The sequence below is a fragment of the Solea senegalensis genome, linkage group LG16, assembly GCF_019176455.1.
Source record: "Solea senegalensis isolate Sse05_10M linkage group LG16, IFAPA_SoseM_1, whole genome shotgun sequence".
In the NCBI taxonomy this organism is placed as follows: domain Eukaryota; kingdom Metazoa; phylum Chordata; class Actinopteri; order Pleuronectiformes; family Soleidae; genus Solea; species Solea senegalensis.
Window position 1 is genome coordinate 8,248,418 of NC_058036.1, and position 22,262 is coordinate 8,270,679.

At 37.5% G+C, this 22,262-nt stretch overlaps 3 protein-coding genes across 3 annotated transcripts in view; 1 reads left to right on the plus strand and 2 right to left on the minus strand.

Annotated features, from left to right (window-relative positions):
- zfyve26 (zinc finger, FYVE domain containing 26) overlaps positions 1–6,955 on the minus strand; it is a 28,838-nt gene extending 21,883 nt beyond the window's left edge. The window contains exons 1-9 of the mRNA XM_044047501.1: positions 6,860–6,955; positions 5,196–5,477; positions 4,997–5,072; positions 3,617–3,703; positions 3,301–3,432; positions 2,747–3,086; positions 783–907; positions 393–557; positions 179–267 (exon numbers count right to left, since the gene is read on the minus strand). Of these exons, the coding sequence (XP_043903436.1) occupies positions 179–267; positions 393–557; positions 783–907; positions 2,747–3,086; positions 3,301–3,432; positions 3,617–3,703; positions 4,997–5,072; positions 5,196–5,380 (1,199 nt within the window). The 5' untranslated portion in view covers positions 5,381–5,477; positions 6,860–6,955. The remainder of the gene's footprint in view (positions 1–178; positions 268–392; positions 558–782; positions 908–2,746; positions 3,087–3,300; positions 3,433–3,616; positions 3,704–4,996; positions 5,073–5,195; positions 5,478–6,859) is intronic.
- Positions 6,956–8,283: 1,328 nt separating this feature from the next.
- On the plus strand, positions 8,284–12,640 carry si:ch211-10a23.2 (Galectin-related protein A-like). The gene is made up of 4 exons (XM_044048228.1): positions 8,284–8,397; positions 8,729–8,814; positions 9,761–9,941; positions 11,445–12,640. Exons 1-4 carry the CDS (start codon positions 8,371–8,373, stop codon positions 11,586–11,588), a joined length of 438 nt encoding a protein of 145 aa, XP_043904163.1. The 5' UTR covers positions 8,284–8,370; the 3' UTR covers positions 11,589–12,640.
- Positions 12,641–13,360: 720 nt separating this feature from the next.
- plek2 (pleckstrin 2) lies at positions 13,361–18,419 on the minus strand. Its single transcript, XM_044048229.1, has 9 exons — positions 18,272–18,419; positions 17,901–18,065; positions 16,435–16,619; positions 16,218–16,309; positions 15,316–15,503; positions 15,097–15,198; positions 14,596–14,679; positions 14,332–14,410; positions 13,361–13,726 (listed from the first exon to the last, which is right to left on the minus strand). Exons 1-9 carry the CDS (start codon positions 18,323–18,325, stop codon positions 13,599–13,601), a joined length of 1,077 nt encoding a protein of 358 aa, XP_043904164.1. The 5' UTR covers positions 18,326–18,419; the 3' UTR covers positions 13,361–13,598.
- Positions 18,420–22,262: the final 3,843 nt, after the last annotated feature.

Consider the following 22,262-nt stretch of genomic DNA (forward strand, 5'->3'; position numbering starts at 1 on the left):
GGTTTATGAGGTTGAATTTGGAAATTCTGACTCCTGATTTCGACTGGAATTAAACATTATATTATTATATATTAACTAAAAACAGAGTAGTTAAAGCTAATCACTGTAAATTAATAGTGTTACAAATAAAATGGGAGATACAGTCAAAATGTCAAAAAGAAAAACAACAGATGCTTACGGGTTGTTGTTTTTACACCATTCAAGTATCCTGAGCTGAGAGGACAAAATATTGGCAAACTCCTGCAGAACAGTGTCACTGGCTGGTGCCTGAAAATATAATAAACTCCATCAGCAAATGATTTCACTCAAAACATTTATCTGTTTCTCTACTAAATGACTCTTAAATAATAGTAATAAGTGAATAAGTTGGAAAAAAAGGTTTCACTTGTGACCTGCTCATGGTGAAGGACAGTGAGCAGCTGCTGAGCCGAGCTCAGACTGCGACACTGAGTCCAGCCGAGTAGCAGCAGCAGACGAGACAGTGGCCGGAACTCCAGCCGCAGCAAATCCCTCAGCTGAGAGAACTCCTCGTGTTTAATCAGGTCAAGTGCTGTGACCTACAGGAAGGAACCAACCATTACATTATTGAATTTTAGCACATGCAGATAATAACGAAATAATGGACCAATACGATCCAAAGTAATTTAAGAATTACAAAGCGACTGACAGAGGGGTGAGTGTCTGCACTTCATTACTTTTGTTAAAAAAGTTGAAAAACATTTTTTTTTTGAACAGCACAGTTTATCAGTGTTTGTATTTTTTTAGCAATTTCGACAACTTACCAGAACCTGCTCCAGGAAGTGCTTCCCACTACTAAGGCACTCAAAATAGATGGTCTTCCAAACAGATGCACGATCTTTGTGGCAACATAAACTTAGAGACAGCTTCTCTGCCTCGGAAAGTTCCACTGTGATAGGGAACAAAGAACAAAAAGAAAATAAGTACATACATTACAAAAATGTTATCATGATTGTTGTTATTATTATTATTATTATTATTATTATCCCTGGGCTACTTTTGCACCAATTGATACAAGCACGATAAATATTTATTTAAACATTTCTTTATTTTAGTTTAACTGAATTGTTCCAGCCCCCCAAAATAAAACTAAAAAACAAAAGATCATTACAAAAATAAAAACTGAAATAAGACAATTATGTCGAATATATTGAATAAAGAATACAGTTCCAAATGTATGGAAGTATGAGGCAAAAAACTAATGACATTGTTGTGTATAAACTGGATTATAAATCACAGCATCATTATACTGTATATTGAAATGAGCCAATTCAATACTCTTTATAAGTAGGGATTGGTGCGAAACTGGTCAAGACCACGAGATTGGAAAACTAAAAAATAATCTGTGAACTCTCATTTGTACGCCAACAACAAAAAGTTGTTCATAAAGTAACAAGGAGAGACTTGCACACTGTCTAAACTTGCAAGAATACCTTTATTGCTTTATTGCTCACTGAACTTCGCAGCAATAAATGTATTCTTGCAAGTTCAGACAGTGTGCAATAATCTTCTTGCTACTTAGAAACAGAGGCAAATAAACTCAGAAACACAAGCTGAACAACAAAACATATTATTATTATTATTACAACTTAAAATATTGTGTAAACGTTTCATGACGCACAGACAACATGCCGTGATGAGAGACAAATGTGTGCTGCCACCATCATGTGATTAAACGAGAGCAAGGGCTTCACATCTGCCACTGTCAGCTGTGTGGACTCATGAGCTAAATGAAGAAAAAGGGAAATCAGCTGAAGTGAAGCTGGAGAAATAATAGCCTGGTTTATAAAAGGACAATGTTTGTTTGTAGTTTCAAAGAAGTAAAAATAAATTATATCAGAACCATATCGGGAGTTTAAGATACTCAATGTTGTGGTTTCAGTAAAAAAGGGACGTGAAAAAGTTGTATGTAGTCGTTCCTTATTATATCAATATGATGTAATATTGGTCGGTGGTCAGTGTCGCCAACTGAGCGAGACATCACATGAATTTTCATGATTCTCAGCAAAGGTTGTCACAGAAGCGGAAGTGGGATCAAGAGAGGAAAGCGGTGATGTCTGCATTTCCCCAAAAGAGTCTAATCTCAGCTTAGACTACAAATACCTTGCCAGTTTCATTACTATTATACAAAAAGTAAACAACAAAACCCACAAACAGTTCAGAAGAGGAAATCTTTTATAGAAACAAGCTGATAAGGAGTCTGTTGTCCCGATAAACACAGACATTGATGAGCCGCATCACATTTTACTGATTAATCATTACTGTCAAATGATGCCTATGTTCCTCAGTGATCCAATCCATTACTTCCTCTATTATTTTATGAGTTGTTTGGTCCATAAAATGACAGAAAATGTAGAAATAATATTCAGTTTAAAATGTTTACAAATACATTTATGTACGAGTGGTGATTATTACTTGTGTGTATACTATTACGTATGTGGCTTAATGTATATCTTATGCATGAAAGTGTGTAACTGGGAATTTGTGAATGTAAAAGCGACGTTTTAAAAAGGAGCTGCACAGCTAATTTTTTACATTTTATCATATGTAATGACAATAAAATGTATTCTCACTCTTTTACTCATCTTCTACTGCTTTTTCCAATTCTACTTTATTCTATTAATCATGTAAAAAAAAACTTCACCTATAAGTACTTTGTACCTTTAATGTCAGGGTTGTACAGGGTACTTCCTTAAATGCTCTTCTCATTATCCCATATTCAGTCTACCTTGTGTGTCGGGCGTGCTCCTCAGTAGATGATCCCTCTGCAGCCTCAGAGCGGTGGAGCAGTACAGAGAGACCAGAGCATCACACTGAGGACGAAGCAGCGAGCTCAGAACCCTCTCCTCTTTCAGTGGGCCGTCTCTGGCTGCCCACAGCTCTTCACACAGCGCCTCAAACTGCTCGCCGCTTCTGTGAGAGCTCCACGGCATCACCGCCAAAACTGCATAAATCTCCTCCACCCACTGCTCCACCTTCTCTGGCTTACGCTCTGGCTTTCTCAGCTTCTTCAGCAGGTGTTGGACAAACGTGTGCTGTAGAGTACGGTCCTCTGTGGATGACCCGTCCTGTAGGAGATGGGAAAAAATAAAGCTAAAACAAGGAACAGCAAATATTTCATGTAGTTTCAGTTAATGTAAACTGTTAGGCAAGACTCAGGTTAGGTTGATTGGAGATGCTAACAAAGGCATGGAACATCTACAAAATAATTCGAAGGATGTTATATTGTTTTGTTTTTTGTATCGCGTGATTTTTTTACTTTAATATTCAGTGTTTGTCTACCTGTAAGAACAGCGCTAAACACTGAGCCAGTCTGGGCTTCTTCTTCTCCAGTAAGGTTCGAAGGCAGGACTCGACAGCAGCATTTGCAGTTGTTTGGTCCGGCTGAGTGTTCAGAAAGGAAAGGTGCAATTCCTGCGGAATAGAACATTTATCTCAGTTTTATTTTCTGTTCAGTATCAAGGCAGTAAAAACAGAGAAAAAGATAATCAGTTTGAGCAAACCTAGTATTAGAGTACTTATTAAAATGAAATTCATTAGTTTGTGTGTCTTTGTTATTACTAGTTTGATTGTCAACAAAAGTAAAAAATACAGTAACCTTAAGAACAGTCTCTGTTATGCCCTCTGAACCCAGTTCTTCCAGGAGCAGTAGGAACTCCAACTCTCTCCTGACGCTGGGAGGAACCTGAAGAGCAAAACAAGTGTTATTACAGCAAGTCAAACTGTTGGTGGTTCTTCAAAACACCTTTTTATATAGAATGACATACAATTGAATTGACATACAATTAGGGAGAATGGCTTGATATATTTTTTGGGTCAATACCGATATCACAACCTGTTTGTGTCTACCGATACCAATATACTATTATTTCATGTATTTACCACCTACAGACATTTCAAGCAATTTCCGAGACAAAATTCTCTAACTGTGTAACAAATGTTCTTCCATAAAGAAGAAATACTAGAGTAATACAAAAATACTGTTGCTAACTTTCTATTTTTACAGTCTGTGTAAGGTGACGCATGGTATTGGAGCAACACTAATACTAGGTTTGTATGTACTAGGTTGTATTGGCTCATCCATATTTGCAATGTTGCAATTTTATGTTATTTCAACTTAAGTCAAAAAAAGGCACAATTATAAAGGGCTAATAAAGTATGTATAACTCAAATGTAGCTTGTTACCTGTTGATACCATTGTTTTTTTAATCTAATTTTGTTGTTATGGCTGGGACTGTGTGTACTTACCCCACTAAAGTCAATGCACTGCAATTGTATAGATTATTATTCATGCTTCAAAGAATAAATCAATTAAGAATCTATGAAAATATTTAGGAGGATTTTATCGAACATATCAGACAACGAGGGTGCATGTCCCTAATCTGGTGCAGACAGACACACAGAGCACCGCTGTGCCTGGATCATTTCTCAACACGCTGCTTTATCCCCACATCCAAGTTATGACCTTAATCATGAGGATCGAGTACAGGCGCAACAAAGTGCAGTGGATCCGAGGGAATGTCACAGGGAGTTCATAATCTGCGCTGTATGTAGCCAAGTTTCGATTTTGCGCAAAGAGGCTTTCCAGCATTTAATAGGCGCTGTTCCACCGTGTATTCACATCTTGTTGGAACCATTTTATTGATGAGAGTCCGATCTTAGAGTCTGATCTTGGACAGACTCTAAGCAGGAATAGACAGGCGCATGCTGGCTGCAGTTTTTGCATGCGTCATCACAACATCCTGTTTTGGTCTTTTGTTTTGGTGTTAAAAGTCTTTCAGCTGTTAAAAAAAGGTCCCTATCACACAATGGGACAACTTGGATCAACTTGGATTTGTAATAGGTTCTTTCTACGAATTTATCCTACCAATTTATCGAATTTAATCCTGCTAACAAACACACAGAGAGACAAAATAACAAACAAAGGGATATGACACCATAACTGCGTTGGCTAAAACTTGTTTCTTTGTGTTTTCACCTTCTCTTCTGTCCATTTCTCCAAAACCTGGAGCCAAAACCAAGCCAGTTTGTGAGGACTGCCCTTGGACTCCCATCTAAGAAATCAACACACACATCCTTTAACGCTACGTCACAATAAACATACACATAATTTGTTTAAACACTGGTTTCTGATACATGAGAAAATGATGATGTGAATCTGCATTTACGTGACTCACTTTAATTTGTAAGGATGGCAGACGATAGCTTTGATAATGTCTTGAAGGTTTTCTGACAGAGTGGAGTTGACCAGCTGTGGCACACAGGCGCTGGCCAGCTCCCACTCTCCATGCTGCAGGCACCTCTTGAAATAGTCAAACAGATCCTTAAGTGAGGTCTCAGCCTCACTGTTGAAGGGATACATGGCCACGTTCACTGTGACACTCCTCTGCTCAGCGGTCACAGCTGGACAGCCACGTTTACTGACCTGTAGCCAAGGAACACTGTGGAGCTGGTTTCACCTGAAACAGAAGGAGATCACACAGTTTGGGAAACTTAAATAAAACACACTGCCTTTTTTTGTTGTTTGTTTGTTTTTGGCTAGGTATGTCCCACTTTCTTTCTTCCTCCATTTGATGAAATATAATAATTATAATATAACAATAATAATAATAATAATAATAATACTAATAGCAAGCAATAAACAAAGTTACTTAAACATTTAGTATGGTATATCCTCCAATCTGTGCTTTTAATGCTTGCGTACTTATATATTTTAATTAAAATATATTAATACATATATTATACATATTAAATAAACATTTTTGGATGAAAAAGGCAAAGTTTTAATGACTGAACAGCATCATTTAAGAAGAATAAAAAGGCAATCACTAGCCAAGTAATAGCATAAATTAGATTCTATAATTAATAAGTCATCAAAATTGATTTACACTTGACATGTATAAAACCATGTATATATTTGTGATCATTAAACCAGGCATACATGGTGGAACAATAAAAACAGTTTATTTCTCCTGACTTTATCTTGATTATGAAAATGTACAATTACTTTAAGGTTGTACTTGTCTTGCATATTATTTGTATTTTTCTAAATCTTTATTATTCTATTATTTTAACTTCATTAGCCTAATTCTCCATCCATCCATTTTCTACGTCTTTATCCTCCACATGAGCATCGTGGGGGGTGCTGTGCCAGTCTCAGCTGACATAGGGCAATAGGTGGGATACACCCTGGCTCCATGCAGAAAATCAGGGTCTTCCTGCTGCAAAGGCAAGAGTGCTAACCACTACACCAACCGTGTGAGCCTATTTCTCTCTTAATTTAGATATTATAATATACTTATCCTCACATTCACAACTCACAACAGTTGGTGTTTGTGTGTAGCAATAATATTTTAAGGTACAGTGAAGACTGGTTTCAGAAATTAAATTACACTGCAGAAATTGTCATATATTTTTATACCAGTATATTATATCTATAACAGAAGTTTGAAAATCAATGTATTGAACATTTTGATTTGACACACAATTAACAGGTGCAGTTTCCTAACATGATAAGACATTACATTTATGATTATGTTTCTGTAAGACACATTTACTTGTACCCTCTTCACCATAAGTTAGTTTTACAAACAAACCACGTTGGTAGAGACAATCACATGAAATTTAACAACTATCAGCAGTAAGAAATGTGGTATTCACGAGCTTTTTAAACGTTGTCTTCACCGTCTGTCTCAGCGTTGACAGCCAGGTTAGCATTAGCATTAACCACAATAATGCTGACTTGCTGTGGCTGAGAACATTAAGTAAACGAGCTAACTTCCATGACAGCGACACACACAAAACTGCTACAAACTAGCGAATATTTAACATAAACACTTACTCATTTCCGAGTTCCCAAAGACAAACCGCGGATTATTTGTTTACAGCATTAGCTTCTCCTGCTGCTGTCTCTCCTGCTCACTGTTGACCTGTTATGCTAAACGGCTAGGTTAGCTACATGATGTTGGTCATGTGACAAAATCAGCTGCTTCTCCAACGCTGGTTGGTCAAAGGTTGGCACGAGGGGGGCGTTCCCAAAAGGCAAATTTACTGCTGCCTTCACGCGCTGTGGGAAAGTACATAAACAAACCAAATTACTTGGTGTTATTATGAGTTTATAACGTATAAACGTAAGGGCAAGAATGATTTACACAGTGATAAAACATGGTATTGTTTTATTGTTTAATTCAAGGAGGAAAACAGGCAAAGTGTCGTTACTATCCCAGACATAACTATCAAGAAATAAATCATCATTATTTTTCTGTAATAAACTATAAATAACAACGGTATACATGTGAAATAAGATAGTGTTACATTATTCTTGTCAGTGCCAATACAATTAAACTGAACTGAAACCAACTTAATTTAACTGAATAGCATAATTGAGCAACATTAGGATTGTAATCAAGGAGATTAAAGATCATGAGACCTAGACTCCACATTGACCCTGAGAGGGAAAAAAAGGAGACTGGATTTGACACAACCAAACAGAGAAATATTCAGCAAATTCAGAAAACACAACCAAATATAGAGATGTAGAAGTGACACAGACCATAACAGAAATGTCTGTGGGGACAGATGAATACAACTGGATCACTGTTGTCATGGAAAATGATGAGGTTATTAAACTCATGAGTGAGTCATGTTGAGAATGCAAATATTGTTTGTTTTACATGAAACATTCTGATCCCATGAATCAGATTTTGCTCCATTTTTGCTCCACTCTTGGGGCCAAATAATCAGAGAGACAGAGATGCAAGTGAAGGCAACATAGCACTGTATTCAGAAAACTGTTGTGTGTTCTGACAACATAAACATAGACAGGTGACGTACAGAGCCCCACACATGAAATGCAGAATAAAAACTCTATTTTGTGTTCATGAAATATTAATTTGTGGCCACTAAATAGAGTTTTCTTCCACCTTGTCATGTCATGGGGCTCTGTAGATGTGCAAAAGAAGAAAAACAATAAAAACTAAACTAAACTAAGCAAGGTAAACAAAACCAATTAAAACTAAACCAGTCTAAAAAAGTCAATCCTTTCCCCCTATTCTACAATGATATCTTTAAATTATTTTAATTTAATATTATTTATTTATTTTTATTTTATTTAATCTTATTTGATTTACATCTATTGTCGTGTCTAAATGTAGTATTATCAGGCTGTTATAAGACCTCCCCACCGCCACCATCACCACCTTCTTTCTCGCCAGTCTCTCACCATCATCGCAGCCACATTGTGAGCCCCTGACTGTCTCCATGACAACGTGGAGCAGGCGGGGTTTGCCAGCTCAAGGCAGAATCTATCATTGAAAGCTCGAAATCTCCACGGTGCATCACGCCCTGAGTGGGATGGAAGAAAAGGACAAGAAAGAAAATGTATGTATCTGCCTTCCCTTTTATTTATCACTGCATCTGCGTGCATTCAAGATATTTGGGTGCAAATTTTGTGATTTTATTGTGATCGAATTCCTCTGTTCAGTATGGTGAAACAACAGCAGCCCCACTTTAGTGAGTGCAGCTGAGTCACTGAGTCAATTAAGCTATTGTTTCCATTGGTGCCTTTGCAGACTGTGTAGAGATGAGAGAGCAAATATTTAAAACACTGCCTTGTCCTTGTCCAGTAGCAGCAGCAGCAGCAGCACAGCAGGCCTCATCCTCGATCACAGTGTTTATACATTTTTCTCCTTCTCTATTGTTCCACATGCAGGGGGAGTACATCGGAGAGATAAAGGGGGGTCTGAGGCCTTCAATGAAACTGGTGGTTATGGGAATTGTTGACAAAAAACCCAAGAGGTTAGTGCACAAACACACACACACACACACACACACGTACATTTGCATACCACAATTAAATGCTAATAATTATTTATTAATGAAGCCACACTGTTGCACACATGAAGGGGATAAAGATGCACTGGCCAGAGTCCACACTTTCCATGGGAAAATATATTTGTCTAAATATGGATTAGTCTGTTCATGCCGGTTGGGAAACGCGCAAATCCCATGAGATCTGGAAATTCTCCTGCTGATAACATCAGGTTACTTATTTATTTATTCAGTCAGTTATTATGTGCAGTAAACCAACCAACCAACCAACCAAAGAATTCTACAAAGATACTGAATATAAACAAACAATGTTTAGTTTAGATTTAACATGTCATGGGAATTTATTTTATTGTTAGTGATTCAATATGATTCCCTTTAGCTGAAATGACTAAATCTCTGCTGATGTTGCCAAAAATATGTTGCTGATAAGTGGTTTAAACAAGATGTTGATTACATTTCATTTCTACACGCAATGTATTAAATGTGTTGTTTTAATTGATGTGATTTTTTTTTTAGCCTTCTGTTATAGCAGGATAAGATAGAGCTGCTCAGAACTCTGAGTTAAAAATAAGTTGTTACGTTATTTATTTAAGGTATTTATTGTAAATTATTATTAAATTATGTTGACGCAGAACAGCACTGTCATTGTTGTCTGTTATTTTCTCTCTTATATTATTATAATCTTTAAAGAGTGAAAATATTGTATAATATAAAAATGATGAAATATTTCCATTTAAATGTAGTAAACAAACATGACCATTTGTTTTTTTCAGTCTTGCCACTTTTTGCTACAGCGAAGTTGTCGTAAAGACCTGAAGATGTCACTGTTCTTCTTTGTATTTAAAATGAAAAGAAAGAAAGAAAGAAAGAAAGAAAGAACCATTGTGTTGTGTATGTGTGTGCATCACCTCAGCATGGAGGTGACTGTGTCCAGTAAACCTCGGGAGGAGGACACAGAGGCTGATGTGGGTCTTCAGCTGAAGGTCACTTTCAGGGACAAGGCTGTCCAACGTAACGCCCGTCTGGCTGGAAAGTGGGGTCCGTCTGAAAACACCCTCTCCTTCTTTCCATTTGCAGCTGGAGAAGCTTTCAAGGTACTTCTAACAACAAGTCTAATTTTCACTGACTGTGCTGTGTTTGATACGGCACTTACAGTTTGACACTCAGTTTAGTTAATTTTATTATATATAATATTTATTATATTGTCACAATTTTGCCTCAAAGCGCTTTACTAATCATAATAATATCAATATAAGTATTAACGAGACACATGTGGACACACGACTGTGGGTTGTTCTCAGATACAGGTCCAGCCTAAGGAAGCCAACCGCAATTTAAAGGCCATTCAAAAGCTTAGCAGGCACATCGGTAGAGAAATAATGGAAAAGACAACAAGTGAAAGTTAAGATCATCGAAAGACATACAGGAATAAAACAATTAATAATTAATTATCATAAAAAGTGAATAAATTACAGTAATTTTAATGAAACAAATGAGAGCACTGATAGTACAGTGCTACTTAACCACACACACTCGCTTTCCCAAGCACATCGAGACAGAGGCGACAGTACATATAAAAAGCTTATTCTAAGGCAATGAAATCAAATTATTTTTTCATTAGAAATGATGCTAACATATTAACATATAAAATATAAACATATTCCATTTTTTGCCAATAATTCTTCCTAAATGTTAGACACAGGACCTTTAAGTTTACACTATGTAGACGTGTAGAAACAGATCTGGATCCATTTTCTGCCCTGTCATGTTGTTGTATCACAGTTTCCAAATGAAAAAAAAACAAAAACGCGCAGGTTCTCTCTTCTCTAACTTTGCTGGTGGATTAACAATTGTGCAGAAATATGTGAGCACTGGTGCATGTCCATGCACGTGGAAAAAAATAAAAACAAATCAAGGATATGGTCATAAAAACTGCAGTGGTTCCTCAGTAATACAAGACTTCACAGTGAGCCTTTGTAGTATGTATAAATATGTTTTGTTAATCCTCATAATCCAAACCCGTGACCTTTTATTTATTCACTTGTTGACGTCCATGCTGCATGTGATTCAGGCTGATATGTATAGTGTAAAACAGAGGTGTCAAACTCAAATGACCTGGGGGCCAATGAGCATCTCGTCTGGTCAAGCGGGGACCGATATAGAGGGGGAAAAAAAGTGGAAAAAACAACTATTTATAGTCGGTGGGCAATATGAGATATTCATTATGATATTAGACAGAATTGCAAAAGTGCTTGTTTTCATATAAAATGATTCACAATAAAAACATATTTATGATGAATTAGCAAATATTGACGAGGATAATTGGGATTAAAACAGCTTAAATATATGTAATGTCATGTTGAGTGTAATACATTTAATAAAGCAATAAATTACAACCGAATGTCTTATTACTATTATAAAAATATTGCCGGCAAATACATTTAGTCTTATATTCCGTCTCTATTCCATCACCTCGCACAGTAATCGACTGGAGGGCCACATATGGCCCCCGGGGCCACCAGTTTGACGTGTTGTAAAATATTCAGATGCAGTATGTGATGTTTCCCCTCTTTTCTATTCTCTGTGACTCTTTTAAGATGGAGATCGTCTGTGAGCACCAGCAGTTTCGTATCTTGGTGGACGGACAGCCTCTGTGCGGCTTCACCCACCGCCTCTCCCCGCTTGCCTCCCTCACCTCCCTACGAGTGTTTGGAGATGTGCAGCTCACTAAAGTGGCCTAACCCGGGACAGTAAACTACATAATGTGATTAGAGTAGAGCCCCCTCCTTGAGTGAATAATTTGACCTTTCGATGGGGATGATGTGTTTCCACTTGCAAAAAAAAAAAAGAAAAGCTGCCTCGTAATCACGTGTTAAGACAAAGTGCCTTCACTAGATTACCTGTTCGACTTAAGTCTGACGAATGTGATTTGAACTGAAGTGAGTTAAGACTAAACACACGATATTTTCCCATCGCTGCGTCGTCAGTGAGAGCACATGAATTTAACCTTCTGACAGCACTTAACGTTTCCGAGCGCCCGCATGAAGATGAATGTTTTTCAAAGTGAGTCAATCGATTGTCATTGTGTGAGCCCGACTAAAGTATTGTAACAGGTGTCGTCATTTAAAAATCACATAGCCGTGACATTAGTGCATGTCCATAATACACACAGTGTGTTTCCTTCCTCTGAATTTGCCTCCAGATTTGACTCAAAGGTAAAGGGTTTTTGGTTAAACTTAAAGGGATAGTTTAGGTTGTTTTTTTTGTTTTTTTAGTGAAGTTGTGTAATGTACTGTACAATGACACATGTTCATTGCTGACCATCACTAGAATCCCATTGCTAATTTTTACCCTGACCTCTTGACCCCTTGTCTCTTGGAACTGGGTTACTGGGCTGGTGGTTAAAATTGGGACCAACAAATGGGACGTGATATGTCACCGCGTAAGCAGACGCATCATGTTTATAGATGTACAGTTGATCCAAAAATGCTGTAAAAAAAAAAAATGTTAGGACTAACCAATGTTAGCTTTATGATGGTAACTTTATCTGGCAAAAATGTCATTAGCCTTTACCTGTAAACATGCAAAACAGACGCGTGGGACTAAGTCGGACTTCTGTTAAAATTAAGACTCCTGCACTCTGTAGACCATGACCGTAACAAACCTGAACTATCCCTTTAAAGACTTATACTTAAAAGTTTCTGTACGTTTTTATTTACAACGAGCACTTTTTAGCTGAATTTTACTCGTTAACTTTACTTCATTGCAATAAATCAAAGTTGTTGTTATTATAGTTTTTTTTGTTGTTGTTCTTGTGTTTAACTTTGCGGTCGATTTTAGAACCCACATATTTCAGCTCGGGTTTTGTGTCACTAATGACTTCACTACACTGAGGCTCAGGCTTGAGTCAGTCAGATTAAGGCCGGACTCGGCTTGTTGAGAGGGAGTGTCAGTCTGTGATGGCGGGGAGCGTCGCCGCCGGCAACCAGTCTGAACTCAAACTAGATGACGACGGTGAAAAATGAGGGCTTTCTTGTCTCTACTTGTATGTTGATTTACCATCAGATCCTTCCCTCAGGCACAAGTGCCAAATATAACAGGAATATTCCAAACAGGATGTCAAATCTAAGACATTCAGACCACATCAATGAGTTGAAAACATTTTTCATAATAGGAGCCAAAGTATGAAACTATAATGGAAATCAGTTAGGTTTTTATCAATGCACATATTCTGTACTTAAAAAAAATCATAATGTTTAATTTGGACCTTAAGGGAAACTGATGGATAATTTGCATTAACTCACTTAAATCAGTTTAATCTGAGATAATAATTAGTAATTAAAAAACCAAAAAACCATAATGAGTTTTACGTTTTTTGGGGACTTTTTGGGGTCTTTACAAGTGAGAAAAGATGGGAATCACTTATTCAATACCAAAGAAAGTATTATATTTTATTAAGTTATTAATTACTGATAAATCAAAGAATAAATGTTGTGGATTAAAAAAAATAAAAAATCTAGAAAGATACATGAACATTTTTTGACTAAATGAACTTTACACTGGAGAAATGCTACAGTTGTTTAGAAAAATCAAAATCAAAAACTTCTATATACACATTGTGAAATTAAATATAGTCAGGCTAGGATAGTTTCCAACTTTTTGAGGATTAAAAAAAATAGAAAATCTGTTTTTCTTGCTGCAGGACATTCACAGAATGTGTAAATTCAGTGTTTCAAACCAGATCTGCTGATTCACGTCTGCTTGCTGATCGCTTCAATCCATTCCATCTTCTCCTGGTGACTCGGCGCCTGGATGAAATAATGTGTGTCAGCCTGAGTGATGATCTTAAACAGGTTTCCTTGAATGTTGCCCTTCACACCTGTGCAAAAAAAGGGGAAATGAAGACAACCAGGTTTAAGTAAAGCTGTCTTTAAGTTCATTAATTATAAGAACAGTTTGTATAGTGCTGTCAAAATCTGCTCAAAGATCACTGGAGTCAAACAAGTTCATTGTGATGCATTCAGGGCAGGAAAACCTACAGATATTTAGAAGTCCTGCTTCTGGAAAATAAGTAATAATAATAAATTAGGTTTTATTTACACTGAGAAAACGTGTAATGGGATACATTTATTGTTGTTTTTTATTGCAAAATGAAAAATAGGCCTTATATTGCCAGATTTATTACCAGAATTTCAGAGTTCAACTAAGTTAGCAGTATCATTCTAAATTGCTTGGCTTTCCTTTTTTGTTAAACACTCTTATTTAACAAATAAGTGTGTACAAATAATGCAAAATAAAGCAAAAAAAACCCCACATTGTTTAACTAAGAAAACGGGGAAAAAAACATATATAAAATAAGGAAATACTACTCAAATAAGGAATATTTGAAAACAGTAGATAAATTAAATGATCCCTCATACATCATAGTCGTTTGTAAAAGCAGAAGACGTCAGGCGTCAGGTGGAGTTTGAGACGCTGACTCACCTGAGGGAACTCCGTTATCGCCCAGAGACGACACCAGACAGCCGCGCAGTGAGAACCCGCCCACAGGGTTGAGGTCATCCTGTGGCATGAGTGACAGACGATCAGACTGACTCACGTCTGATGAACATTTACTGAAAACTATTGTGAGTAATGAAGGCAAATAAAACTGGGCTGGAAAACCACATGACGACATAAAAACACACGTTCTTTGATCAGATAAGGATTCAACCCTCTGGTAAATTGGACTTTGTCTTGTACACTCACTCTTGTGGGATCATAGTAGTGAAGGAAATCAGGCTCCGAACGCAGCACAAACAGCCGCACCTTCCAGTTCTTGCGTCGGTGTCCCTGTGATCAAAGATTATCACATTCATTCAAACACATCAGGTTATTTGATCATAAAACAGATCAAACTTTAATAAAACAGTTTTACAGGCCTGATATAAAAGAACTAACGTTTGTTGCTTTGAGGTTTGTGAAGAACTTCCCTGGCTGTTCTTTATTTATTTATTTAATAAAGTACAGTATCTGACTAGTTGATAATGCAGTTATACATGTTAATAACCCATTTAAACAAGGTTTCTCACTTTGCGATAGAGCAGTACATCATTTCTAAAATTGTATTAAATTGTATGTTGTATGCTGCTTAATACATTATAGTTAAATTCATTTTAATAACAACACTTTTTCTTAAAGGGTGCGTGTGAAACTAGTAGTAAATGTTATTTTAACGCAGTTTAACGCAGTTTAAAACAGTGTGTTTACCTGTTTCAGCAGATATCCCGTCTTTACGACTTGTCCACTCAGCTCCACTGCAGACAGCGACGTCTCGGCCTTCACGCTGCCTCTTTTTGTCAAACTGTCAGACTGGGATTATACATTTAAGTGTTGAATTTCCTTCCACTATCCGAGATTAAATCTGGGTTTATTGTACATAATATGATGAGGTACTTGTGAATGTCAGGTGTCAGTCATCACACTCACAAAGCTGTACAGTGCAGTGGAGTCGTCCATGAACTGCTCGGTGAGGCCGGCGGTGCGCAGGGCCTCCACACTCTTCTGACCCACAGTCCGTAGGAAACCCTCCTCCAGCAGGGCAGTGGCCAGAGTCACGGCCTCGACGCGGTTCAGAGCCAGCTGCATGAAGACCAGCCAGTCCACCACAGATGAACCTGCAACCACATCCCACATGAACACTTTGGATCTTATGGTTCCCTGTGATCCAGTCTGCAGGATCATACAGTTTGTATTGTTGTTTGCTTTTGACGTTTTATGTAAATGTATATTTTGTTCTTTACCATTAACCGCTTGAGGGGCAACAGATGTAAATGGCTAAATCTGGCATAATAAACCTCCAATGCGTTCCAAATATATAGAAACTGTTATGTCTTACCGGAAATTGAGAGAAATTGAACTATGAATAAAAAACTTAGGTGAATGATTCTGATTCAGACTTTAACTCCGACACCAGCTCATCTTAATCAGAATCAGATTCAGAATACTTTTATTACTATACTATTTATTATAGTTGCTCCATATCAGACTCAGTAAGTACCAGGAAAAAAAAAGAGCACACAAGTTAAAATTAAAAAAATTTAAAAAAGAATTAAGATTAAAATGAAATAAAAATAGCACAAAGCCCTTGTTTAAACAAGAATAACGAAGAATAACAGACTCTGGTCTGCCTAAAACATAGGTCTTGGTTCGCTTTAAGTGAACCAAATGCAGGAAGCGGACCACAACACAGGGCATTGTGGGTAAACACAAGCAGAACATACACGTGTAGAATGATAGCCAGGAGAAATGTCTGCAAAAGTGCAAAAGTGTGAAAACAAATGTTGTAACTCCTAATATAACCGAGTCCCTTAATGCTGACTTTGACTCACCTGAGAAGCAGTTGCTGTACGTGCAGCCCTGCTCCACGTGGCTGCTCATCTTGATGCCACTGTGGACGTCATACATGGAGTCCAGCACTTTGCTTTGGGAAAGAGGAGGAGCTGATTAGTGATATGGAAAACACGGACCTAAACAAACAAACAAACAAACAAACAGGGCGAGACAGAGAAAACAATGAGGTCCGGGATGAGAAATTGAGGTTTTTACCTGAGGTCTATGTCGTGTAACTGCGACACAGCTGGTTTCTGCTCGCTCTTCATGTTCCCACCACCAGCTGCTCGCAGCCTGTCCACAGCAGCAGTGATGTCAGCTGCCCACTCGTCTCGCTCCTCTCTGGAACAAGCCTCCAGAAAATGATCCACCCGATTGGTCGTTCTCAGCTTCAGCACCAACTATTGAGAAATATTTATTTTATTTTTTTTTAAAAAACAAGAAAAACCTTTTATTTATTAGAGGATATAGCTCCTCCCTTTGTGTGGTTTCTACCAATTAAAACATAAACACAGGGAAACACTGAGTGGACCAAGTTATGAAACCACAGTCTGGAGTCTGATTATAGAGTAAACAACGTGTTTTACCTTGCAACTCTGCAGCATCATTCCTTTTCATTTATCTGTAAGTTAGTTCAAATGTTTTGACAAATCAATCTGGTTTTCTTGATCACAAAAGTTTGTTCCTATTACATTTTGGTAAGAATTTGGTCAAATCTTCAAGAAAAAAATCTCTTATTACGGATGCGCATTGCGTTCACTAAAATAATAACTAAAAAAAAATAATTACTCAAAAAACATTAGTCAATTCATTCAAAAAAACAAACCAAAAAATTAATTACTTTTTTCAAATGAATGCATTGCGCTTTCGTATCTTATAAAATCTTATGTGTAAAAAAAAACAAACAAACATATCTCTGTCAAAACTTGAATTTCATGTGAATCTCAAAGGATTTGGCAGCACTTTTAATTTAACATGGTTCAGATGTGTATATCTCAGTGACATCTTTACAGATCAGAATGAAGATATTAAGCAGGTGAAGCTCTATACAGATTCAGAAAGTCTTCTGGAATTGGAAAATTTCAGGTACCAGTAAGGTGACAACGTAATTACACCTTGGTGGAGGGCCGAACTCTCTGAGAACTCTTGTTTATGATTTAATCTGATTTCTGAAATCCTCTGGTTGGAGGAAAAATGATGTAACATACATGTATTAGATGAATCACATCCGACGTGCCAGCGTGATTATGTTGGCAAACTGCATTGTTTTTAAAAGTGCTTTATAAACAGAAGTTGGATTGAATGGGATTGGATATATCTGTCTAATAGCAGTATGTTACATTATTTTCCTGTTTTAATCTGACTTTGTCAATTAAATAATACAGTATATATCAGTGTTGTATAATAACAATCATACTAATATTTTTATACTGAACGTGCTTTAGAGAAAAAAAATAGTAGAATAAGAATTGTTGTTTGAAAACGCATTCACAAATGTCACAAAACTATAATATAAAATATGAAAATCAGTTGATAAACGTGATCGAAACTGAGTAAATGCACACGAAAATATGTAATGAAGTTTGCTGGCGTTAGATCCTCACTTTCAAATCCTAAAAGTACTTTTGTAAATCTCTGTCATTTTCGAAAAAAAATGTAAGGAAAGACTCAAGTGAACTCACCGGTCGGTTTTCATACTCCAGATAAGGACAAGTCAACACACAGTCCTTGAGCAGGATCTTTCCTCTCTGACACGAGTCTCTTTTACTTCCTTCATATTTGTAATACTGCAGCTTGTCCGGCATCAACACGAACCAGCGGGCCTTCCAGTTGTGAACAAAATGACCCTGGAATTAGATCAGATTAGATCACTTCCTGCTCTTCTGTGTGTATAATAAACATTATATACCACAGACCTGTGATAAGGGTTGTAATAAAGGTCCTGTTTATACTTTAACACTTTAAGAAGTAGCAAAAAAACCTTACTACACACCACACTGACTTTGTGGAATCAATCATTAGTATTTTCATGTCTTTGACTAAAATATCTCACCCTCTTCACCAGGAATCCTTCCCTCAGAATCACGCTCTTCTTCTCTGGATCCATCACGTTCAGTGAAATCTCAGCGACTGAGCTTTGTCTGTTCCTGCCCGCTCATAACGTTTCAATGTGAAGAGGAGTTTGCTTTTTTTTTTTTTTTCCCCCCTCCACGAATGTGTCATTCATGTCCACACCCTCACCCTCACCCTCACCCACACACACAGGTTTGTACTGCTGTTCTTCTTAGAACACTGCGTTGACTGCCATTCATTTGGATAGACTAAAACAGTGGTGCCATCACCTAATATCATGTGTTTAAACACAATTTAATACTAAATATGTTTGCTAGCAGTATTTTTTTGTAATAGTAATAATTATCATAGTATTAAATGTATTGCCTTCAACATTAAATTACATGATTTATTACATATATATATACACTGTAAGCCTCACAGTTGTTCATGTTATTATTGACTTAATTATCAGTTATTCTGTTTTTGATATTCACAGATTTATTTTGCATCATAAATGTCATTATACCGAAATATGCATCGTTCTGTGACATATCATGATGAATATCTTTATTGCGACATCATGATGGAATCTTGTGATAGAAGTTTTAGCTCATATTGACCACCTGCTACTATTTTTCTTTCTTTAGACCGGCCCCCTCTTGACCAGATTAGACGTTCACAGGCCCTCATGTCATTAAAGTTTGACCCCTCTGGCCTAAACATTATCTGAATAATAACCATAAATTGTTAATGACTAACCCTAACCGTAACCTAACCACAATTCAAAACTTAACCATTACAACTGAGTGCCTAACCCTAACACTTAACCGTCCTCACGAAGATACCCATAAAAGAACATACACATCCATCCATCCTAACCATCACAACTAAATATCCTAACCCTAAAACCAGGACTTAAGCCTCAAAAAGCCCATTAAAATTAGTCAAAATGTCCACAAACATAGGTTTCCTTGACAATTTGTCCACAAAGACGCACACGCACAAACAGAGTCCTGCAGTTTCTGCTGATTACCACAGGAGGGTGCATCCAAACCATCAGAAACTCAATATGCTGTGAGAAAATGCTTAAAGGGATAGCTCCATTCTTTTAGGGTCATGTGAGATACTTATGCAGAGGCACTCCAAAATATATAGAATTGTTGAGTTTGTGCATATGTGCCACAGTTCCTGTCACTGGCTTACACCTGGAAATATGAGAAGAGTTCAACTGTGACACAAGTCAACTGTGAAAAAAACATGAATAATCCCTTTAACTTCAAGACCCTAATTCCCGATAATTTTCATTAGGTGAAGAATCCACATCCTGGAGATGAAAACCTCCAACCAGACGAGCAGTGATTTATTTCTTCATTTTTTGAATTAATCCGAGTTTGATGAAAAAGCAGCAGCAGGTGGTCGAACCACTGACTCACGCATCCGCAGCCAAGAGGAAGACAGATGAAGTTCACATACTATACCTGCTTTATGAGACGACTGAGCATGAAAGAGGATTTTTCCCTTTATCCTTCTCCTTTTCCTGGTTCCTGGTTCTCACAAGAAAGCACAGAATAAGGAAGAGGGGAGCGTTGTTCATTTGAAGCATTTGCAGTGTTCGCTCAGTCTCTACCAATCTAACATCCTGATTAATCAGAGCCAGAACCACAATACTTCATTTATCATTTGCTCCTTCACGCTCTGGAATAGGAAACAAAAATAGGTCAAATATCATAAAAACAGATAATAAATATACAATTTAATGTAAAATATACATTTTACAAGAAATCGGACCTTTCAGATTCTATAACAGATAAATATAACTATTTGATTAAAAGAACAGGTTAAAGTGAATAGAAACAAGAATTATCGTGATTATCAGTAAAAACTACAAGATCACTTTGGAGCAAAGGAACTAGAGCATCATCCACGCACCATCATCGCTGGCATCACTGCACATCACTAAGATGTCTTCTTTGACAAGTGCGTGGGAAAAAAAAAATCCATGCAACATTGTCCTCAGCAGAAGTAAACTGGTAAACCGGCCCTGCTGCTGCTGTATTGTCAATATTAGTTTTAATTGCTTTGAGTGCATGAAAAGCAAATACCGAGTTTCTCCTCTGCAGACACAGTGGCTGAGAACATTATGGAGAATTATGGAGTGAAAACTAGAAACAGCTCGTCTCCAGGCGCCTGTTCTAAGAATATTGTGTGCAGGGACATTGCACTTGTAAGTTTAAAATTCCTACAGATGAGCAAATGAAGTCAAGACGCAGAGCACACTCCTGCTGTGAGGCTGCAGTTACCACTGATAGAGGAAGAGGGAGACAGAGAGCAGGGATGTCGCTGAACTGTGCTTGTGTACAGTGTGACATTAAACTGTCACATCCCTAGATTTTTGTTGTTCGACAGACAGCAGCTGTGAGCCGCTATGGTCCACACTAAAGTGTGTGTTCTTGTATTTGTGTCTAGGACCAAAAAATGGCATTAACCACAATGGAGTGAAGACATTTTGGTAAAGTGAGGACATTTTGGTAAAGTGAGGACATTTTGGGAAAGTGAGGACATTTTGGCTGGTCCTAACATCTTTAAAGGGCTTTTGGGGGTTTAAGAGTTATAATTGGGTTAAGGACACTTAGTTGTGATGGTTAAGGTTAGGGTAAGGGGCTAGGGACTGTGTGTGCGTCTCCGAACAAAGAATAGTGATGGAGTTACATCATTTGAAACCAAATGGCATTTTTCCACTATATGGTTCCAGCACACCTCGCCTCGGCTCAGGACGGCGCGGCTCGACTCAGAGGACGCTATTTTATGCTGATTAATCACTTAAACAAACATAATTGCACTAATAAGAATAGAGTACCTGTAAGATATGTATCTATGTATCCATATGTGATGTCACGTGACAGTTCATAGTGGATGAAAACCAGCTGCAGAAGCATGTGCTTACGAGGCGAGAGCAATGTGCTGCAGACTCGGTTTGACAAACATCCAGTGTCCCTGAGTGTCAGGAAAAGAATGTGTTAAACACATAAAGGAAACAATAAGCCCAAATCCTGTTCCTGACACTCAAGCACCGTCTCTCAAGTTGAAGTCAAACAAACTCCTTGGAGCTGAGAGTCTCAGTTGAAGGTGTGTCTGGAATGCCCTCTGTGTAACATTAACCGTAGATCAAACATTAATTACGCGGAAGAGAAGATGATGGTTATTTTGGCACGCCAGGATATGAAGGCCTCTGACGCAGATCAGCTCACGTGGAGTGCCCGGTTGTCCTGGTCACACACACTTAGAAAGCAAACACGAGCCACATTCTGTTTTCTGTGGGTGTGTTTGCGTCCGCGTCCACAGCTGGTTACACGGAACACGTCGCTGGTCGTTCTCAGCGTTTATGAGACTTGGTGACGGCGAATTTGCCTTTCTGAAGGTTATTTATGCTTAAAATGGATTGTTTGCAATTTTCGATGATGAAACTGAACGTGAAGGTCACATTGAATTGGAAAAAAAGTCCATTTTGAGGATTGCTGCAATTGAAAAAAAAAAGGATGGAATTGTTCATATACTATACAGTTGTTACTTTAAACTGCCCTTCCAAATGGAAAAACAAGATGTCGCAGCGTCAGGAGGAGAAAAGCTGCTCTGTTTGCAATAAAAAGTGACATGGTGACACAGTGGTTTATGGTTGTTGACCTATTTTATAAGTGTTGGGTACATGGCCTGTTTTCTTACTATGTGGCACTAAAAAAAAGATAAATCGTGTTTAAATTAAATTCCTTGTGCCATCAGTGGTTTATTGGATTCTGCTGAAATAACAAACTAACAGACTCTCTGTAAATAAACACAAAAAAATAATATGGCATTTCCCAATACAAACATATGTATATAAATATCTTTAATCACTATGACCATCAACATTTAACATTACGTTTTACAAAAATGAAAGTGCTTTTAATCAAAAGCTTACAGATATGGTTTGGTACATCTGCTGCAGTATTGTA